This window comes from Convolutriloba macropyga, chromosome 4, assembly GCF_964194025.1.
Source record: "Convolutriloba macropyga chromosome 4, txConMacr16.3, whole genome shotgun sequence".
In the NCBI taxonomy this organism is placed as follows: domain Eukaryota; kingdom Metazoa; phylum Xenacoelomorpha; order Acoela; family Convolutidae; genus Convolutriloba; species Convolutriloba macropyga.
In genome coordinates this window covers 24,634,232-24,656,648 of record NC_134471.1, presented here as the reverse complement: position 1 = coordinate 24,656,648, position 22,417 = coordinate 24,634,232, and the positions used below count along the sequence as shown (strand labels likewise).

Genomic DNA, 22,417 nt, shown 5'->3' with positions numbered 1-22,417 from the left:
AAAAAAAATTGTCTAATGCCGAAGCAGAGCTCTTTTTTAGCTGGCCTCTAGTTCTTTATTTGTAGTGATTATTGGCCGCTATTAATTCGTTTTCTAACGTTATGCAACTGTTGCTGTTGCAACGAGAGAAGATTAAACAAAATTTTCTGTCGTACAGATTTGGAAACCATGGTTTGAACACTGTTTTCCTATCAATTTTGCAATAATTTTGCTTTTCGCTTCATTGCTTCTAGGTATTAGTTAATTTGGCCTCTTTTAAAAAGTGATTCAATCACCGTTGACTTGCGACCAATTTCAATAAGAATTTCATCTTACGATTTGTTGGAACCTTCTGTGCCTCGTACAGTTTCTCACAAGCTTTCTTCTCGAGATGATTCCTAGATACAAATTAACGCAGATGTTAAATTAACCTATTTTAGATTGAAGACTATATCCAAGTAAGTTTTGAGTGAACAGATCTATCAATTGATGTCTAAACTTGTTTATATTTCACTACCTTTGTGCAATCTTACATTTCGATGTTGATTTTCAAAGAACCAAAGAACCTCAACAACCCTCTCATTATTCCATATCTAGTCCTCCGCCAATTTGGGGCGAAAATTAATGCCCCTTTTTAGTTATTCGAAGAAGCAAATTTTTCACCACACCACAAACCTTGAAATTAATTATCCATATACTGTGAAGTTCGATTCAAACGTATGCAATGACCATCGGATGATGGTTTTTGCTGATCAGAAATTTAATAGGCAATGTTTCGCAATGTGAAATAGAATGTTTGTAATTAGCTACTTCCGTGTACGCATTTTTGTTAGTTTTTGCAATTCATGTGCGCTTCTACGCTTTTATTTCCTTTCTCTATTCTCTATTCAGTTGTACAACAAATTTCTCTCGGCTGGTGCAATAGCTTGTGTGGTAGTTTTGAATTAAATTACTAGGAGTTCAGTTTGGAAATTTGTTCATCTTCTGTGTGTTTAATGTTGGTATAAATTTTCTGACACCTGAAGTCTTGCATGATTGAAAGTTTGTTATTATCTAAAAATCGCGAGAACCTTCATTAGAAGTACTCGATCGAGCGTGGAGAATATCTTATTCAGAATGAAAACTTAAAACATCATTCGATAATCTTTTACTGCAGCCTTGTACCAATCGATGCAGAACAGCAGTAATTTTGTCATTAATTAAAATTCTTTACTTTTTTCAATAACTTGGCTCTCTATTGAAATTTATGTACTAACAAGGAGGCTCGGTTATTTGCGTACGCGCATAATGTTCCGAACCCCCTTTCAACCACATTTTAATTGACTTGGCTACCAAATGATGAAGAGATGAATCAAAAAATACATATCGTTCAGCAAATCACTACACTAATGGAATAAAAAACTTTAGGGGGCCGATGAATTTTGTTGTTAATAGCACTACTAGAAAAGACAATAATAAAAAGCAAATAACAAACTTGACAAACTTAACGACTAAAACTTGATGTCCTTTCTAAAAAAATTGTAATAACAAAATCAAACTCGTATCAGATAAAACCTAAACAAAACGAATTAAACCATACTTCAGAAGAAAAGTTAGGGGAACTGTCCTCAATGCGACTGGGTAACAGGTAGACCAAAAAAGAGCAAAAAGGTGCGCTGTTCAATAAATACGTTTCTATTTTTGAAAACAATTATTTTCAAAGTGATTAATATCATTAGGTATTAGCTGAAATCACTAAAATGTTAACTTATCTAAATGCTCAAAAATCTCCACAGGAAGTAATTGAGACTTGCCACTATACAGTGTATCAAGAAGAAGGAAAAATACCGGCAAAGTTAAAAATTCAATAAACTTTGCGCAAAAAAAGCAGTGACGCCGTTAAAACCAAAAACTTGTCACTAAAAGAAAAAAATGTTCAATTGTGCAAAGTTTAAAAGCCAATCGGACCCATCATTAATGTTATAAGTTGAAAAGAAAACAAAAATCTTTTAAAGTGTACAAACAAACAAGAGGTCTCTGATATTTTATGAAACCTCGCAGTAAGAGTATTAAAAAAGCCGAGAAACAAATGGCTGAAACTAAAAATATTATAAAGATTCAATAACAGCTCACTGGAATCGGATTGTGACCTGTCTTTACCTTGACTAAGCTAAAAATTGACCGAAATGCAATTTAAAAATGGTGAAGCTCAAAAATAACAATATGGTTTTGAAAACAAATAGTTAAAAGTCATAATAGATATAACCTTTCAACAAAAACAGATGGACTCGACTCAGCAAGTCAATATTGCCTATTATTAGGAGACTAAGTAACGACACCTCAGGGTTCATGGCACCATAACTAAAAAATGATATCTACAAGACCTGTAAGTCATCGCTTGCTTCTGATCTGAAATTAAACGGATCTTCCGCATAAAAGGACTACCTAGAAATGACAACAAAAGAAACCTAAAAATTAAACAGTAAAGAAATCTCGAATTTTTTTTGTGAAAATAAAGGTCGAAGCCATCAGTCAAAACGTATAACTAACCAGAAATGTTTGAAAATATTCAGATACGCCTTTTTTCAATTATCTGGGTTTTTCTTTTTATGTTTTTTTTCAGGTGGACCTCTCAATAATTAGATAATTCGAAAAGAAAACTTAAAAAAGAACTTAAAAATGGGCAATTATTCTTAAATTGACAAAAAATTGGAATCTCGTAGCATCAAAACCAGGAAAACATTAGTTAAATATATAACCACTGCGGACAAAAAACTTATCGCTCACAGGAAATGGTTTTCCGACAGTTTTGAATTAGACTACGCATTGTTCAGGATCACTTATACGCCTTGAAAAAAAATGGTCTTTGATTGGGGACACTAAGTCATTGGACTACAAAAAGTATAACAGATGAAACCAAAAGATAAGAAATCCACAAGACTTTACGTAAACAATTGCTCCAAAACCGTGAGCTTAACTGTGAAGCCATTATATGTGGTCACTGGGGCTCAATTTTTTTAGATCTCTGATTAGAGGTTCTTTTCAGTAATTTACATAAAAAAATTTAAATGCAGAAATATTTTATGAAAAGGGCCCCGCCCTAATAAAATCTGTTTTTTAGCGTTTTTTTACTGCGCGGCTAAGAAAACACGCAATTGTGCAAATGGTTGCGAAACAGATCAATTTTAAACAAACTTTTTTCAGTTTATCAAAAAAATGAAGCATTTTGTATAATTTTCGAGTTTAAATTTGCGAAAAGAAGGCAAAATTATAATTTCTGAAGACTCTCAAGACCAGCAGGAGTACCACTAGCTCTCTTTCTGAGCCTACAAAGAATATAACGGCAGTTTTATGGTGTCGAATTCCAGCAAATTCAATGAAAGTAGGCTAAAAGAGAATATTTGGTCCAATTTTTGACGAAAAGTCCGATTTTTGAAAAATTTAGCATAAATTCTAGCCAAAAAACTCGGATGGAACAATTCAGCAAGTCTCATCTATCTTTAAAGATACAATCAATAGCACTTTCCTTAACAAATTTAACATATTTGAGCAAAATTGACGACAATTTGGTCAAAATTACGGAAAATGTGACTGAAAACAACGGAAAATCGTCTACTATTCACAAGTATTTAAACCTCGATAACTCAAAATGTCTTTTTTTCCATATTCCACGCAGGACGGGCTTTCTAATGATACCACTCACAACTCTCTACAAAGATTATATCGGTTGGCCAAAATTGACTGAACAAATAAAACCCATTTGAGTATAAAGTTCCTCCCTCCACTGGGTCGGAACAATGATCAAAATTGATGGAAGAAATGTGTTCGTTTTGAAGTGTGCTCCCGTTGTACAGTTATGCAAATTAAAGTCTGTCCCTCAATGACCTATTACACAACTGCTACAAACACCTTGTACATTAGTATAGCCGTCTTTTCAGCACTTGTTTCCACAGAAGTTTTTGTCTTAGTGTTCGAGAAAGTTAACATTTTCTCGATTTCAGTTTGAGGACGGCATCTTTGAACTGATTCTGGACGATGTTCCTCTCAATATGTGCCCTGGAGGATGTGGACAGACGGAATCATGTGCCACAGTGCTGACATTCGCTAATGAACCCGAAGCTGTGATTGGTCAGACCAACGCTTTCGTCGGTATCGAGGTGAGAAATTTGGATATTTGCATTGCCTTCTCTAGTAGTCCTGGAAAGAGTTGACAGAGTATGACCTAATGTATATAATTAGATCTGTTCCCTCTAGCAGTAGCTTCTATCATCATAATATAATCACAATGAAACGAAACTTGATACATGAAACTTTACGTGACAACGCTTGCGAGATCTTGTTGAGCTAAGTTTTCATGAAAGATGTTGACAGGTTTTGACAAGTGTTTGCAGATTTCCCAATTTCCGAAAATTTGCTAGGAGCTTGCAAGTTTTCACTCACTAATAAATTGTTTCCATCAGCCATCAACAGTTGTTGTGTCAAATTTACAATTTCATGGCATTTTTGATATTTAAGACTGTTGGAGAGGACTATCGGGCCGATGGCCCGTTTACAAGGCTCTTAACTTATCCTGACGTTTTCTTACCAAGAATCTTATTGAGATCTTATCAAGGTAGCTTAAGTTTCGTTTCACTGGTGTACTGTGAGTTCTCTGGCAAGTATTTTAAATAAGCTGAGTGGTGGTGGTGGGGGAGGGGGGAGGAGGGGGCGGTGGTCACCATTTAAAAAACTTTGCAAACATTGATGACGCACATTTTGAATTAGAAGTCATTAATAGCCGCATCAGCTTCTCAGCCGGCTATTATAGCGCTCCTAATTTTTTTACAATTCAAAGAATTTGAATTTTATTAGTGCGCTGGCTTTTTTAAAGATCAATTCACGTTTTTTTTCGGCTTTTTCTCGTCAGTGGGAAGTCAAATTTGAGTGCTGGTTTTGGTCACACTGAAATATTAAAGGGAGCGAAAAATCGAGTAAGTTTGGGGCGTGACTTTTTTCAAAATACCCTTAAAGTGGAGTGAGAAATTGGTGTTAGAACAATTTGGCGGTTTTTGAGGGGGATTTTTTTCAGGTGCGTCAATTTGACTTCTGTTTTCAGAAATTCCTCTCATTCAGTGCTTTTATGACATTACATATGTGCTCTAATTGCGCTTATTTGCTTTTGCTTGAATACATTAAGGGTCAGCTAAAACTTTTTATGACTTTGCCACTATTTGTTGTCAGAAAACATTAGTGAACTTTAAACTTTGCCCCCTTTTTTAAGAAAATTATCTGTTGTATAATCGCTTAGTATCATCAATGAAAGTAGTGATTGGTCGCTAATGAGGCATAAAAGAACCTATTTGTTTGCTCAAGTTAATAGCTAGTTGTTTTGATTACTTTGACACTACTTTTTCTCAATAATTTTCAGTGAATTTTTTCAGTTCTGCAAGTTTTTATATTTTTTGATGTCTTATCATTTAACCTCATTCGAGTTCGGGACAGGTCTCTGATGCTGGTTAAGTGTATCGTTTTATTCGTTTTTGTTCAAAGCTAGTGCATTCTATTAATTAAGCACTAAATGTTTTCAAAAATAATTATCGAATTTTTTGAGTTTTGCGAGTTTTCATTTTTGTCGTCTGAACTTAGTCTCATTAGTGAAAAGTCTCATTGGCTGCTAAAAAACGCTTCAATTAAAGCAAATCGTTTCAGTTCATAACTAAGGCGCTTTGTTGTGGCTTAAACAATTTTCAATTCTTTAAATAAAAATCTGATTTTTTTTAGTTTTGATTGTATTTGTTGTACTTCTTGCTGTTCTGTCACTCAATCTCATTGATGACAGGTCTCAACGGTGTTCATTGACAACTCAATGGATGTAATTGTATCCTTCAGTTGCTGTTGCGTTCTCTGGGTTTTATACTAAGTGTTCTCAAATAGTTTCAGCGAGTTTTATCGTGATTTTTGGTTATTTTTGTCTTTTTATTTAACATTATTAGTGACAGGACTCAAGGACATTTAAGGTCAGTTTTTTATGAGAGTTAAAGGAATATAATTGGCAATTTGAGTCCGTAGCAGTTGTTTTTTGATGTTTATCCTGTTTTTTCATAATATAAAAGTTGAATTTTTGGTCTTGCTTGTTTTTGTTGTTCTGGTGTTGTTTTATTGCTTAGTCTCATTACTAACAGCTCTCATTTGCCATTGAAAGCGGAGTTATTGATTGTCAGGCCATCAAATAATACCGTTTTTAGAATTTTAATTCAGGGCTTGTCCTGTTATGTTTTTTACTTCGTCGACTAAAATTTTTTGCTTTACCATAGTTCACAGCTTGTTCAACACTTTGCGTGAAATTTTTTCGACTTCTCTAGGCTAGTTTCACTCTTCTCTCGTTCTGGTAAAACTTTTTTAAGACAGCAGTTGCTCAACAAAGCAATTCAAAATGAATAGAGTCAGTATCAAAGAACGAAATCAGAAATAGAAACGGGATAAACCCATAAAGCCCAATTTTAGATGCCCGTTACTCGAGTTTTGTTCTTTGTCACCATTTTTAATGCTTATTAGTATTGATAATAGCCCTTTTGTGATCTCACTACGAAACAGGATTACGTTCAGCTCCAAAATGACATCAAAATAGTTCGCGCTTTAAAATTGTTTGTACAAAAATCAATTTTTTCACTAGATTTCTCTTCTTTCAATCCCAATCTTGCTTATGGGAATCAACGGCGGCTATTTTCCGGCAATCTGCCGGGTATGTTTGCTATGTTTTGGTAGACATTGGCATAGAAAAGGAAATATCTACACACTAAGTAAACGTTACCGCAGATACGCTCAGTAAGTTTATGTGAGATAACTTTTCAGATTTCGCAAAATATTGTAAGTAGTTCAAAATCCTCACATCCCTATAAACTCTGCGGAACGTTAAAATATCGGAGAATAATTCTGAATTTAAAATGATTAAAAATGTTTTTTAATGATCGTTGTGACTACACTTAAACATACCGCGATCTATCGGTGGTCAGTTTTAATTGGAGTAGCCAGAATTTTGGATCTGCTTTACGGTTTAGCTCTCACTGATAAGTTTTCACGCATTTTAGCTTTCAATTACATCAGAAATTGCAGCGGTAAACACAAACAGGCTTAGGTTTTCGACTCAAAGCTCAACAAATCTCACATTGGCTCTTATATCAAAATGTATGTCATCTGAATACTCATCTTGACGGAAGGTCTTTCTTCCTTCTTTTTTGCAAGTAAATCATATCAAGTTCTACTGTGACAGGTTCTCCTGAGATGTATTGTTTCATTCAAAGAATAAAATTTTTGTTGCTCTTTTTTAATAGTTCTGTGAATAGTTGCTCTCATTTTTTTTATATAAATTACTTGAAATAAAGTCGAAGTCTAACAATGTTCTTGATATTACGCAGTGTTTTTTCTCTATCTCGTTTCAAATCAAGATATCAATTTGAATTGGTGTTTGCAAGAATTTTATTATAACAATTAACAAAAATTTTGCAGGACGATGCATCAAATCGTCAGATTCTGCCAGAATATCTAATGTGTAGTGCATACTAATTGTGATTAATTGAATTTTTTGTAATGTAATGAGCCAAGAAGGATTTGAGACACCCTGTGATATAGAATTCAATCTTTGGACGTTTGCCACCAATTATGGCAAAATTAAAATGCTTTAATAAACCATTAATTAAACGGATAGCAAGAAGATAGAGATAAAATAGATAGGATAGCAAGAAGCAAGAAGATAAAATCAAAATTGTCCGGTGAAAAATTGAAAGCGCTAATTTTCTAAAATTCAGCTCAAAGTCCTTGCATAGCAATACGCGGAAACGATCTAAAACTTTAAGAGAAGCGATCAAATTTCAAAACAATTCAGTGCTCAGTGGATTTCTCACAAAACGTTTTATTGTTTAAAATCAAATTAATATGGAGTTTCTCAACCTAATGGCACAGCGTTTTTAGTGATGAATGAGACAACAGAGAACGGTGTTCGAGACTCAGTTTGAAGTAAGTCGGCTGAACTTTTTTGATTTCTCAGCAGATTTCAGTGCATTTCTTATAAAATTTCAGTGCGTTTCAGTGATATAATAAGTAAGTTTTTGCGCTAAAATTTTTGATAATTCACTGCTATTAGCGCATTTTTTACATAAATTTAGGGAAGTTTCTCGCTAATCACTTCATAGCTTCAACTCGCCACATGGGCCCAGTGCTTTGCAAATGAAAGGCCGTATGTGTGCTCATAATTTATTTGATAATTCTTTATTACAATACATAATAAAAAGAACATCTTTTTAAAAACTTTTTGAACACCTCCGTCTAATATGTATCAATTAAGGATTTTAACCGTTTTTATACAAGTTTAATCCGTTCGTTTTTAACTGCTACGATGGAAGTTTAAAGCAATTATTGTAGAAGAGCTGGTCTTTTTTATGCAAATTTTTTGCTGTGCTGTTTTTGCACTTTTTTCTAGCACATTCTTTGACTTCTCAAATAACTTTTTCACGCTTCACATCTTCAGTTTTTGTTATCTCAATTGCTCTCATTGTTTTTTGCTAATACAATAGCGATTTTGAGCTATTGAAGATCAAAACCGTTGTAGCTAGGTGGTTAAGATATAAGACCGCTAACCTGGAGGTCGAGGGTTCGGACTCCTATGAGGTCAGAGTTTTTGCACCCATAAACAAATTTCTAAGCCTCAGCCCTAAATTAAATCCCCGCCTGTCGTTTGAGAGTAATTCTCCCATGTTGGTCGGTTTAGGTTTGAATTAGGACCGGAATGTTTTCGAAAGATTTCCCCAATCATTTTGAGCGAATTTTTGGTATCATACTTTAAAAATATTATGTTTTAAATTAGCGAACTGTTTGTTAACTTCTTTTAATCTATGAATTTATGTACGATGGTTATGCCAGTTATTTGTAGTGCTATGGGTTCATATGCAGCATCTCTTTCGTGTTTTTTTTATTCAAAATTCGATAAAAAACACTTGATCATTCAAATTTTGATCAGTTTACAATATTAATTAATGCTAGCAGTTTTGAGCTTATATAATGAAGGAAGCCAAGGAAGTACTGAATTTTATTGTAAGGTTTGGATTTTCGATCATTATTATAGTCCTGGATGAAGTTCTTCTGGTCCTCGAATCATAATTGGAACATTTTTGGAAACATTGTATGACTTTTGAGAAGTTATCTTAAAAAATAATTGATTGTCCAAGCATTTATTTGATACGTTGATAAAGAACAGACGACCAGAGTTTTCTAAAAATTGTTAAGCGAACTCGGATTGTTTATTAGGTTGGAGTTGCACCCCAGTGTGGAGTGTGCGAGTCTATCCAGATGGTGGACTACACCAAAGCCATGGACCCTGAAGCCCACCCTGACCCCTGTTTCGACAACCCATGTCAGAATGGGGGAGAGTGCACCGCAGTTGTGACTAAAGTGGTGGCCAATAAAGCTTCCTACTCATACCAGTAAGTACTATATATCATATGGTGTCAACGATTTGTGCAGCGTTATCCATATTTCGGAAATATCGTCAAAGCTTCCACGCACGTACGATGCCCGATTTTGAAACTGTCGGCATTTTAAAACTTGTGAAGTTTCAAGTAAGGTCATGTGACTCTGCCAAAAGTCAATTAAAAAATTTTGGCTTTTCTCAAACCGCTACGCCGTTCTGGATTAATGTCAGATTTTTCAATGACTTCATCAGATTCCATTTATGAATCTGAGTCCATGTGTTTATTCCTGAATCACTGATTCAATGAAAGTTGACACGCTTGTTTCTCTCATTGGATCTTTTCGCGGATCATGACTTTAGTTGGAATTAACGATACCTGCGCCGATTCGAGGTTCTTTTCATAATGAATCTTATAATTTCGATCCTGATTTTTTTAAACTCTCTGCGATTCGGAAATTACTAGCACATTGTCGCCAATTTGTTGACTATCAATTAAGGTTTTCTGGCAATAAAAGAGTCCAAGTGTTTTCGCAGAAGGTTGTAAGAAGTAAAAGAGATCTGGTTAAATTTCTGTGGGACTAAAAACTCTCCAATTCTGCTGGGCCTCAAGTCACAAACCTCTCCCTCCTTCTTGTGACATGGGATTGTTTCCATTTGCAACCCCCCTCATATTAGGGGGTGCATATTGTTTCTGCCCAGGATTTCGAGCTATTTACGGTTCACGGTATGTAAGTCACCATAGGGGGGGTCTTTGTTTTGACAGCTTAGGCACAACACTTCGAAAGAGCTAAATTTTGCACTATTTTCAGGTGCACGTGCCCGCCCGCTTACAGCGGTTTCAACTGTGAACTGAACACATTGACCTTCGAAGGAGACGGGTACTCATGGTTCGAATCAATTCCCCTCTGTGCCCAGACTCAGATCTCTCTTCAGTTCTCAACTATGGAGGAGGATGGGCTTCTTTTCTACAATGGACCAATCACAGATGATGCAAGCAAACCCGACTTCATTGGTATGTACTTTCAAGTAGCTTAGTTCAACTTTGTCGTTCAATAAATCAGTTTTTGGACTTTTATCTTTCATTTATCTTCCAGAATGGAAGGACTTTCCTTTTCCATGGAAAGTTCATCATAATTTCTTCTATGAAGCGAATAATTGTTAAAAATTTGGTCCCTTAGAAATACTATACAATATTTTTAGCATTTTTAATGATTCATAATGACTTCTAAAAGTTTTGAAAATTGAAAAGTTGTGAAATAAATTTCATCATTTCTTGATTTTGAGAATTATAATACCCCCAACTAATCCCTAGCATAACACGAACCATCGAGGATTCATATTAAGATTCGATTTCAGAAATCTAACAAGAATAATGTTATTTCGGTAATGCTTTAGCCCTGGAATTGTTCGGTGGTGCACTTAAACTGATCACCAACTTTGGAAACGGAGTTCAGATAGCCCAGCTGGCCAAAGACCCCTCCCACCCTCTCAATGATGGCAATTGGCACACTGTGGATATATTTGTGGAGGAAGATCTCATCAAAATGGAAGTGGACATGTGCATGAACTCGTTCATTAAGGAAGAATCTTCGGTTAGTTTTCTTTTCTTGGAAACCGGGCTACCCATCATACAAAATTCTTAGAAGTCATAGAAGTTCATATATGATTCTTAATGTTTTTTTTTGAATTGAGAATCCTACATAGTTTGCTAACAAATTATAGCATAAATCTTGGTCCGGTTTAACAATTTGGTGGCATTTACAATATCAGAGTTCAATTTTAACATTCAACAGTTAACGCATGCCCCATGTTTTTATCGTCATTCATTTCTCTTAGTCCTCTCATCATTTTTTGGAGGGAGATCATTAGTTTGATCTCCCTCCCACTTATTGCGTGAGTCGAAAGGAACAAGAAAAGGTATTTAACAAATTTTCCGCTCTCATTGGGTGAAATTGTTCATTAGTTTGCTCCCCACGATTCATAGTCAATCATAGTAGATCATATATTATTTGTATGATATCTTAGCTGTCATTTAATCATCATACAAAAAATCATTGAAGCATTTGATACTGATACAAGGGCGGTCATATCTGGGATACTTTGAAAATAAAAATCATTTTCGTTCTGATCTAACTAAGTCGTATCTGATTTGTATGAACTATTTGTAGTCATGAAAGGAACTTTCTTTATCTTTAATTGATTTTTTTTCAGAACTTTATAAAGACCCTTATTAATTGCCATGGCCTTTATGAACTCCTGTTGGATAAACAAGTAGCTTATATGAAGCTGCTATAATTTACTTAAATTTTTTCAGGACAGAAAGTTCAACAATAAATTGACTTACTCAAGTTCTGTGATCACCGTCAATTATACAAGTTTGGTCAGTGTTAGGGCAAAATACCCAATGTAATTATACCAAATGTGACAAAACATTCAAAACGTGCCCTATATTTTATATTAATGTTGTAACCACCAGAATGGTTTTTTTTAGCATAATAATTAGCTAGTTCATGTGGCCATGCCTCTGCGGCCCGTGGGACTTGATATGAAGCTATCATTATGATAATCGAACATGAGGTTAAATTATCTGCTTAATGCTGAGACATGATTGAAAACCGGGTGCCAATTTTTAATCGAATTATTGAACGAAAAGATCAAAAGGAAAAAATATGGTATAATGGCACATTGGGTATTTTGTCGTTGGGTATATTGTCATGTGGACACCTGACCATTTAGCTGCATAAAGAGAGTGTAGTTAAAATTTCCTTTCAAATTTACTTCCAGTTTTAAAAAAGTACAAATTGTTTTTGGAAGATTGGCATTGGCGATGAGCTATCAAAATTTGAGCGTCACTTTTGTGTACAAGTACACTTAAGTTTTCCTCAATTCTCTCAACGGAGAACATCCGCAGGTTTAATTGTCTGTGAAAAGTTAGTGAAGGGTTTTATATGCGAGGACTGGGGGCTGATTAAGGACAACTTCATTTGATACTAGTCAAAGTAGGTTCTGTTATTTGACATTTTAGGTGTCGTCACAAGACTATTACACATGTTTCCTGGTGCAGTATTTGAAAGGAAGAAAGCTGGACCTGAATGCTCCTTTGCAAGTCGGAGGTGTATCCAACACAGAGGTTCTTGATTCTACAATCAATGACGTCATGTTTGATGGTCTGTATTTTAAATAATGAAATTTTTCTTCGTAGAATATGTGCAAAATCAGTTTGAAAGAGAATTGATCTTGAAGAGCTCTGATTAATTTTGGAGCCATTTTCTCCAAGATAAACTTTTTTAAGGTGATCTCGCTTTTGCCTCTTACAGAAGTACAAAGTACAAAGTACAAAACACAGGTCAGGTCTAATCTAGGTTGATTTTTTTCAGTTACAACACTTAAAGCACCTTAAGCGTTTATAAATGTTTTACTTTCGTGTTCATTTTTTGACTTTTTATTACAACAAGGATGCTCGTTAATGTGCGTTCGCACATGATATTCCGACCCGAGCTGATCTACATTTTTGACATATTTGTCAATCTAATGATGAGATACTTAAAAATAGATGTTTGAGTTTAAAAAATCGGTACACAGCCGAACTACTAATTGAAACACATAAAACAACGACTCATTACAGCGCTCAAAAGATCTGCCATTAGAAAGACTACGATAAAGAAAAACAAACGACAAAATAAGCACAAACATAAATTTTTCAGCGAATGTGCTAAAAGAAGAGAAAAAGAAACAAATATTGACCACTCACAAAACTTATATGAAAACGTATATTGTCTAACAAACAAAACAACAGTTACGTCAATGAAAAAATGGTTTTTGAATTACAATGAATTGGTTGGAACCTCTCAATGATGAGAATAAATTACAAGTTGACGAAAAGAACAAAAACTGAAAAGTATAAAAAGTCTTCGAAAACCAACAATATCATTTTCTTTACTACTATTCGCTATAAACTGACTGCATTGAGTAACATCATTCATTTAATTCTTACTGGGAAGCCTATGAGACCAGTCAGCATTTCAAGTCTACATGAAGATTTTCAGAAAATTTCATTAAAAAATTAGCGAGAAAAGTGTCAAACCCAATAAAAGAGAAGTTTTTGGTAAACAATTTCATTTTTTCATATACTTTTTTGATAGCAATAACGTTGTTCTCTCTTTAACAACATGACTTCAAGAGTATAAAGAAATATATTAAAACCACGAAATTTTTGAGAAAACCAGTTATATCAACGCCATCAAAATCAATGGCTTTAAACGGAAGTAAAAAAAAAGTTATAACTATAAAAAGTTATAAAAAGTTATAACTATAAAAAGTTATAAAAAGTTATAAAAAAATAAGTTATACCTCAATTAGAAAGCAAGGATATTTGTCAAGCAAAAGTAATCAACGGGACATTAAAATAAGTCTTATGATTCTGAAAACAACAAAAATACATGCAAAAACCAGAAATTCATTGAGAATTAAAAGAAGAAGGTTTCGAAGCCATAGAAACCATAAGCGTTTTTCTGAATACTTTTTCTATGATCCATTGGACGTTTTTTCTAAGCTTTTCTAAGCCAATGGGAAATTTTAATGATGGGATAATGAGATAAGATGTCAAAAGGAAGCAAAATTACAAAATTCCGATTTTTTTTTAAATTACGAAAACTCGTGACATCGAAGTCAATAAACCAATGGTTAGTAGTCAAATCCGCTTACCATATTAAATTTGTATGCAATAAAAACAAAACGGGGAACTGTTATTACTTAGATTTTTTTTAAATATCGTGGCAAAAAGTTTAATAGAGGTTAGCGTTCAAAAAAATTTCAAATTTTTTCTTTAAAAATGTTATCAGTCACTCAATTCAATAGCTCTCAGCGGAAGTCAATTAAAAAGCAAATTTGTTCCCCGGTAGGATTAAAAGGATGTTTTTCATTCTTGAGTCATCAAAGGGACATCACAATAAGTCTTCTGATTATTAAAACACAAAAAAAAATTTATCCAGAAATTTTTTAAAAAATTATGAGAACTCGTGGCATCGAAGTCAAAAAACTAATAGTAAGAAAAGAGCCGCTACCCAGATTCTTTTAAGATGCAGTTGCAAAGAAAGATTTCATTTTATTACTGAGATTGACTTAAAATTCTCGAAAATAAATTTAAGTTTGGTTTATGTCCAAAAAAATAAATACAAAATTTTTTTGAAGTCTTAACAGCCACTATAAATTCAAGAGCTTTCAAGGAAATCCAAAAAATACGCTAACTTATGCCTTCATGTGAAGAGTTGGAGTTTTTTCATCAGTATATTATCACTAAGACATCACAATAAGTCCTATGATTATGAAGACAACGACAAATACAAGCAAAACCAACAAAAGTTCAGCCACATTTTCCAGAAGAAGGTGTCGAAGCCAATTAAACCATAATCTTCTCTAAAAACTTTATCTCTGATCCATTAGCCGTATTTTCTAAGCCAATGGGAACTATAATTTTTAGGATGATAGGAAAATATTTCAAGAGGAAACAAAATAACAAAAAAACCGCATTTTTTGAAATTAAGAAAACTCGTGTTATCGAAGTCCTAAAACCAAGAGTTATCAGATAAAACCACCTAACAGATTCATTTTGGTTGCACTAAGACGGAAGGTGGTCCGGTCATTGCTGAGACTGACTCACTGTTCATGAAAATAAGTTTAATATCGAATAAAAGTTTAAAGAAGTAATTCGAAAAATTGATTTTTAAAGTCTTAGCAGCCATTAGCTCTCCACTCGAAGCACTATATATGTTTGCCTAATGGACAGTAGGAAGTCGATTGCACTTTTAGTTTGCGAGTCTATGCCATCGGAAACCCAAAATTTAGTGAAATCTTAAAAGAAAATCAAAATTTCTTTTAAGTTTCGAATACACAGATTCGAAGACAAAAAAAAAAAAACATGAGACATTCCTTGAAAACGAAAATTTTGTTAATTGGGTATTTGTTGACCTTAATGTAGGTTTGACCTCTGCAGAACATTAATAATTAGGAACTTTTTCTAAAAAAGAGCTCTCAAATTGAATTCGACTTTTTTAATAGTAAACTTCCTCAAGAGACCAGAACCAGCCTTTTTATCGGTCTATTGGTAACACAAAGTAGCTTCAATTTAAAGCGTGAAATGTAATTTTAATTATTATTTTTATAGAAAGGCCTTATTTTGAACAAAAATTTTGCTAAAAGTGAACAAAATCATTCAAATATCGCGTGTTCACACAAAACTTTAAACCTAGATAACTCTTCGAAAAACACGAAATTCAAAAAAATCTTTTCTCATTTTGGATTCTACGTTGGACGAGCTTTTTAATGATACCACTCATATTTCTCAACGATGAATAAATCGATCGGCCAAAATTGACTGAACAAAAAAAACCATTTTAGTATGTAGTTCCTCCCCCCACTAGTGGGGTCGGAACAAAAACTATAGAAAAGAGCTTGCAAAAAATTTTCCTTTAGAAATTGCTAATTTTCCTCGTACACTCATTCACACGAAAAATCGTACAATTTTTCATTACACGAGGAAAATTTTCTCGTGTCATTTCACACGAGATACATTTTTCACGCAAAAAAATTGTAATTTTTCATCACACGAGAAAAAATTGTGTGATTTCACACGAGAAAGGTTTAGAGTGTCGTTTTTTTTGCACTTAACAATGTTCACCCTACCTCAGAATTATAATCGAGTGTCAAATAAGATTATTTTTTAAAGCTGCGAAGCTGTAAGCTGAACGTAGCTATATTGCGGTGCTCTTGGTTTTTTACAATTCAAAGAATTTGAAATGTATTGTGGCGCTGTCTTTTTTTTAAGATCTGTTCACACATTTTCATGATTTTTGAAGTCAAATTGGAGTAGTGATTTTGGTCACGCCGAAACAGGAAATGGAGCGAAAAAGCGAGTGGTTTTGCGGCGTGAAATTTTTTCGCTCTAATTTTAAAGTAGAGTGAGAATATGGTGTTTGAACAAAAATTCGCTTTATCGGTTGTGATTTTTTGTTCACATGCGGCAATTTCACTTTGATTTTTACTGTTTTTTCGATTTTTTGGATAGGATTTTTTTCTAAATGGTTTTCCCAATTTATAGTCTGTTCTCGGTCTAGTTTTCTGTTTAGTCAATGAAAATTCTTTGAATTGTACGTCAGGACTTGTCCTGCTATGTTTTTTTGTTTCGTCGTCTGACGCTCTTTTTTCGTTTTACATTTGTTCACACAGCAAAGCTGAAAAAGTCAAATTTTATGAATGACTTCTTCCTCTCACTAACGGCATTAGCGCGCGTGACGTCATTTCTCACTCGCTTTAGCAAAAGTTTTTAGGTTATTTGCGTGATTAGATTTTGATCAAACGTGACTTACCTCACTCAATAAAATGACTTTTGCACTTTAAAACTTAAGTTTAATTTGATTTTGGTTAAGGTCAAAGGAACTCATATGTGCAGTAAAGGTCCCTAATAAGAGGCTTCTGTGGAATGAATTTTAACAAGCTTTATTAATTTATCGCTGAATGTTTTTTAGCCTAGTTTTTGATCGGCGTCGATTTTTTTTGCAATTTAGATCTGTATCTGTTTCTATCGCTATTATATGACACGCAGGTCTATTCTTTCGCAGCTGTTCCGGCAATCTGCCGGCTATGTTTATTATTTATCCGCTTAATTTTAAGACTGCATTGGTTTGCATCTTTTTCATAAGACGGTTAATTTGCAAGATCTTGCAAGTTAACCGACATAGGGCAAGAATCTTGCAAGATCTTACAAGGTAGCCCTCGGAGTTGTTGGACTAGGGAATATTGCTTCAGGTTGTGTGCGTGAGTTCCTAGTGAACGGAAAACTGCTCGACTTTTCGGATCCTGCAAAGACTTCCAACACAGAGGAAGGTTGCACAGATGAAAATGATTTCTGCTTCGAGGGAAGCAACAGACCCAGATGCGGACTACACGGAACATGCATTGCTTCCATGTTCAAGTTCCTCTACTGTGATTGTGATCCCAGATACGAAGGAACAACTTGTCAAATAAAGTAAGTTGAAGATCTGCCTTACCTGAAAATTGCTGGAAATCACACCCCCTCTCCAACCACTCCCCCGCTAGATAGATTATGATCCATCTTATTTGATTTTTGTAAACCTCTATTATGGTATGTATTAATAGTAATGTATAGTCCCACCTTTTATCAGGATATACAAAAACAATCATTGCTCACAACAATAAACACGGATTAATTTGTTCACACGTGATAATCAAAAGAAAAATTTTGTTCACATTGGAAAGCAACTAATTCCGTCATTCCGAAACTTAGTTAGTTTTTTCAACTTATAACCCGTCGGAATTTAGATTATGCAAATAAAATTAGATGAAATGAATCTTATGGAAGAAAAACGTTGACATGCAAATAACTTCACTGAGCCGAAATTGCATACGTAAAATTTTCCGAAAGTTCGCATGTTTCAATTTTATGAGACGGACTAGAACTTGTGTTCAGTGCTTATTTAACTTCCCTTATTTATCAACAATTGCTGTTTTCACTAATCATGAATCCTGACCGGTATTATCATTTAATAGCAAGCAACGTGTATTAGATAAAATACCTTTTTTTCCAATTTCAGATCTCCAGAGTACACTTTTGGACCAGATGATTCTCTCATTCGGTATTCAGTGGACCCTAAGGGCCCAGCAGCCAACACTCTCTTAAACGAAAGGAATACAGAGATTACCCTCTCATTCAGATCAACAGCAAAAGATCACTCGGAGATGATTCTCATAGGGTAAGTTGGCGTGTATTTACGACTGGCCCTTGAAATTAACCGTGAAATAGATAAACCAGATTCTAAAACTATTTAACCATATTTTGTGGCAAGTCCTACTAGGCGTTGTTTCACACGCCGGAACTTTATCACCCATTGAAGTATCATTTAGGCATGTAACTTTTTCGACAAATAATGATGAATTAAGACTGATGCTTCACAGATCGAAAGTTGGGGGAAAAGTGCTATTTACCAGAATTGTTACCGAGTAAAAAAATGAGCAAATTATATCCGTAGTGCTGACGGTAATAAACGTTTTCTGTGGGTTTTACTGGAGCAGCAGGTCAATGGGCAAGAAATTTAGTTTCAGAAATATGATAATTGTGCACATCGCGCCTCAAAAATACAAAAAACCCTTCAACGGAAAAAAAACTTTCTGCAAACTGACTTCTTTATGCAAAAATTATGTGAAATAGCTCTCCGGTTTTTGATTCAAAGATTTTCTCAACCTCTTCATAACTTCTAATTGTTAGCACTTTATTTTTACAAAGTTTCATTCTTCTATTATTTCGATATTATGGGCTCACCAAATTAGAACCCTTAATACTTGGATTAGAAACTTCCATTATCTAACATTCTTGGTAATTTAAATTGTTTACCGACTTTACTATCGGTCTGACATGCTAACTTATATCTGTCAATGAAACTGGAATGTATCATTTTCTTTGGTAGCTCAACTGGCAGAAAACCAAAATCGTTTGCCGAATTGATTTGCCTAGTCAGTCTTTTACATGCCTTTCGTGACGCACGTTAAATGCAGATCATTCTTCATAGCCGATAGCTTTGTCTATTTTATAAACTTAGATTTCATTTGCTTAGATTTTAAAATTACAACAACCGTGGGAATTAATTTTTAAAAATTTTTTGAATGAATCAATGATCTTCTGTTCTAGTCTTATGGGTACTTTCTTTTTTCAGTTAACAGTAAGATTATAAATATTAGAGCAACTCTTTGCTCGTTACGTTGATTCTATGTCAACACCTTTATAGTGAGAGTAAAGTTTCGGACCTTTGCGGGTTGCGACCCCACAGTTTCTTAATTGATTGAAATTGAGCCAACTGGTCCACACTGCAAGAGTCTTACTTTGCTCCTTTTATATTGAAATCTATCATTTCAAGCTCTATCTTATGATCACAACTTAATAACTAAAGTGTGTACTCTAACAATAAAAAAAACTAGATGATGAACTCGTTAAATTCATTTTTCATTCGCATTCGAAAGTGTTTAAGCAGCTGTTATCGCTATTTTAGTCCTGTTTTATTATAGCGGTTAAAATTTTGATAGCTGTGAGTTAATTTATCTCAAAGATTGAGAAAAGGAAGAATAAGAAAAAGAAAAAAAATTTGAAGCTCAATCAGAGCAAAACATCTTCAATTGAATTTCCCTTAGGCTCCGATTTGTTTATTTTTTAGAGATTGGTTATGTTTCTGAATCAAAATTAACCACAGAATGTCAATTTGGTTTTGTTTTTTATATAATTAAAGGCAGAAAATCAGAATCATTGCAAAAACAACATTCATTGCATGAATGATGTTTTTGTTAAATTTTCTGATAAATTGAATTTAAATAAAAAAGTATTTTTTGGTGCGTGATTAGAGTGCGGGATCTAATCCCCCACAGTAATCTCTTAGTGGGGGATTAGAGTGTTAATCTGGAAAAAGCTAATTAATACAGCAAATGACTAAGAAAAAGTCATGATTTTTGCGTTAAGTAATGGCCAAATATGTTCACAATTGTTGAGTGGGCCGGTGACAAACTTAAGAACATCAAATTTAAACTTCATGATGGGCAGGACTTTGCATACCAACGAACTCGAACGACGTCAAGGGCAAAGTTGTGGTTTGTTCAGAATGATCGGAAATGGTAAAGTCACGGTAATTATGTGTCTCTTACTATAAAACAAACCACGACTTTTAACACTATCAAATAGGGTTTACTTTGTTTTTGTCAAGTTGGCGTCTACACTCTCGACGTCTATATAATCTAATCTTTGAACAGATTGGCAACTTTGGTAAATTTTGATAACTTTGTAACTGTTTTGATCAGGCTTTGCTGAGTCACTTTGTGGCTCAGATGTTCAATCAATTATAATCTTCACGATTATCGGTGATTGGTTGAAGGTTTGTCCCAAACCGTCACAAAAACGTCAAAAGCGTAATTATATTAATGGTACCAAAATTCTTACAATTTTGCAGTAATCGCAGTTTCATTGTGGCGAAAGTCCAACCCACTCACATTTAAACCCCAGCATACCATTAATTATACCTATAAAGCCCACTGTGTGTTTTATGTACACTGAGCAAAACGACAATGATTTTGCTTTTGAAACCTACGCATCATCTAATATCAATCTTCAAGCACATGATTAGAGTATAATTAACAGACACGCACGTACAAGGTCACAAAATATACTATGCATAGTTCTAGAAGTTGTTCATGCTTCGTCATAACTAAGGCAACTTTGACGGACGTTTCATCGTGACACCTGTTTCTTGATGATCGATAGCTTGAGTTAATTTGAAACTAAATTAACTTATTAAAAATGTTTTTGTCATAGAGAACACAGAAGTTCGATATTGTAAGTCCTTGCTCTAATTGCAAAGGAAAGTGATGAAAAGCTGGCCAGTAAAAATATCTAGGACATTACTAATTTATTTTAACGTTTCGCCAATGCAGCATTTAAATAATGTACAGTCAAATGCAATATATATATATATATATATATATATATATATATATATATATATATATATATATGTAGGTATATATATATATATATATATATATATATATATATACAGGTCAGCGAAAAAAATTGTGAAATTTATTTTAATTAAATGCTTTCAAACAAAGTTTGTAGCAATCATTTAGATCCTGTTGGTTTTTTTAATGCAATTTCTACTTGATTGGTTGTTTGTCTGACGTGTTTCTATTAAATGCTCTTAGAGCACCATCAATCTCTAGGAATTCCACCAAAATTGCCGAGCAGTAATATTTTTGATTCGTTTAAACGTGGAAATTTTTGACTCTCCTCTTTTGATCTAGTTTTTAAATAAATCAATGGAGCTTGTGTTAGCTTTTGCAGGCAAAGATAATTATCAGGATTTCTAATATGTCAATAAATTGCATATATTTTAATTTGTTGAATTAACACCTGCCAGTTGTGGAATTCTTTTTCTTATTTCAATTAACTCATTATCCAAAGAAAATAAATCTTAGCACTCACAAGTAAAATGGAGTTCAGAGACAAAGCCATAAATATCTGGAATTGGAGTACAAAGTTGATTATTTCAAATATTTTGGTTTATTTAGCCTAAAGGAAGACATCACAAGAAGTTGTGACATATGGCAGCTCAAATATATTATGAGCCAGTGCCAAAACTCAATATGGCACATTCCGTGGACAACTGAATTATAGAAAAAAGATTGCCTTGAATTTTTGATATTTTTTGGATGTTTAAATTGAAAAATGTTCAAAAGCTAACATGACAATTAACTAATTGTTTTTCGCTTTTGATGAAAAAAATCTAGTTTGCTCTTTATTCCATAGCAAAAAACCATTGCTTTGTTTGAGCTTTCCAGATGATCGGTAAGTTTTGAAAAAATTGCATTGATTGTTTTTTTCTAAATCGATGAAAAAAATTTTCTTTAAAAATCTCATTTTATTACAAATTTCAACAAAAAACTTACTTGTAGCCTCTTGAAATTGACATTTAAAAACTATACACAAACTATACACAAAAAAACTATTTGATTTGTCTTCTCTCTTTAATTTGGAGGAAATTAATTTTTTGAGGCTCAAAAACTACAAGTTTTAAACCGATCTAAAAGTATCTTTACAACAAAAACATTTGGTTCTTTTTAATTTAAATTGCTTTTTTAAAAAAACTTCAGCCAGGTGTGTCCAATTTTTCGAATTGGTAGAGTAATGCTCGTGCAAGGGCTAAAAGTTTAAGGCTAGTACTCTTTTGGAGCACAATTGATTTTTTTTGATACATGAAAACCATATTTATGATTTCTACTGATTTAACATATTGCTCTCAAACGAAGTTCTTGCAAATATGTTAGTCCTGTTGGTCTTTTTTATGCAATTTTTTGCTTGACCGATTTTTTGTTTGACCCATTTGACTTTTTGTCCTCCAAAACGGGATAAACCGGTAACAGCTAGCGGACAATAAGTGCTCTTAGAATTTTTCAGCTCTGTAGTCT

General features: G+C 33.8%; 1 protein-coding gene across 1 annotated transcript in view; it reads left to right on the top strand.

Moving 5' to 3' along the window:
* Positions 1-22,417, top strand: part of LOC142338031 (neural-cadherin-like) — a gene marked incomplete at its 3' end in the record, with an annotated part of 261,027 nt that overhangs the window by 188,843 nt on the left and 49,767 nt on the right. Inside the window, 8 exon segments of the mRNA XM_075387664.1 lie at positions 420-437; positions 3,960-4,115; positions 9,238-9,413; positions 10,210-10,412; positions 10,796-10,992; positions 12,426-12,567; positions 17,204-17,423; positions 18,010-18,168. Coding sequence (XP_075243779.1) covers positions 420-437; positions 3,960-4,115; positions 9,238-9,413; positions 10,210-10,412; positions 10,796-10,992; positions 12,426-12,567; positions 17,204-17,423; positions 18,010-18,168 — 1,271 coding nt within the window.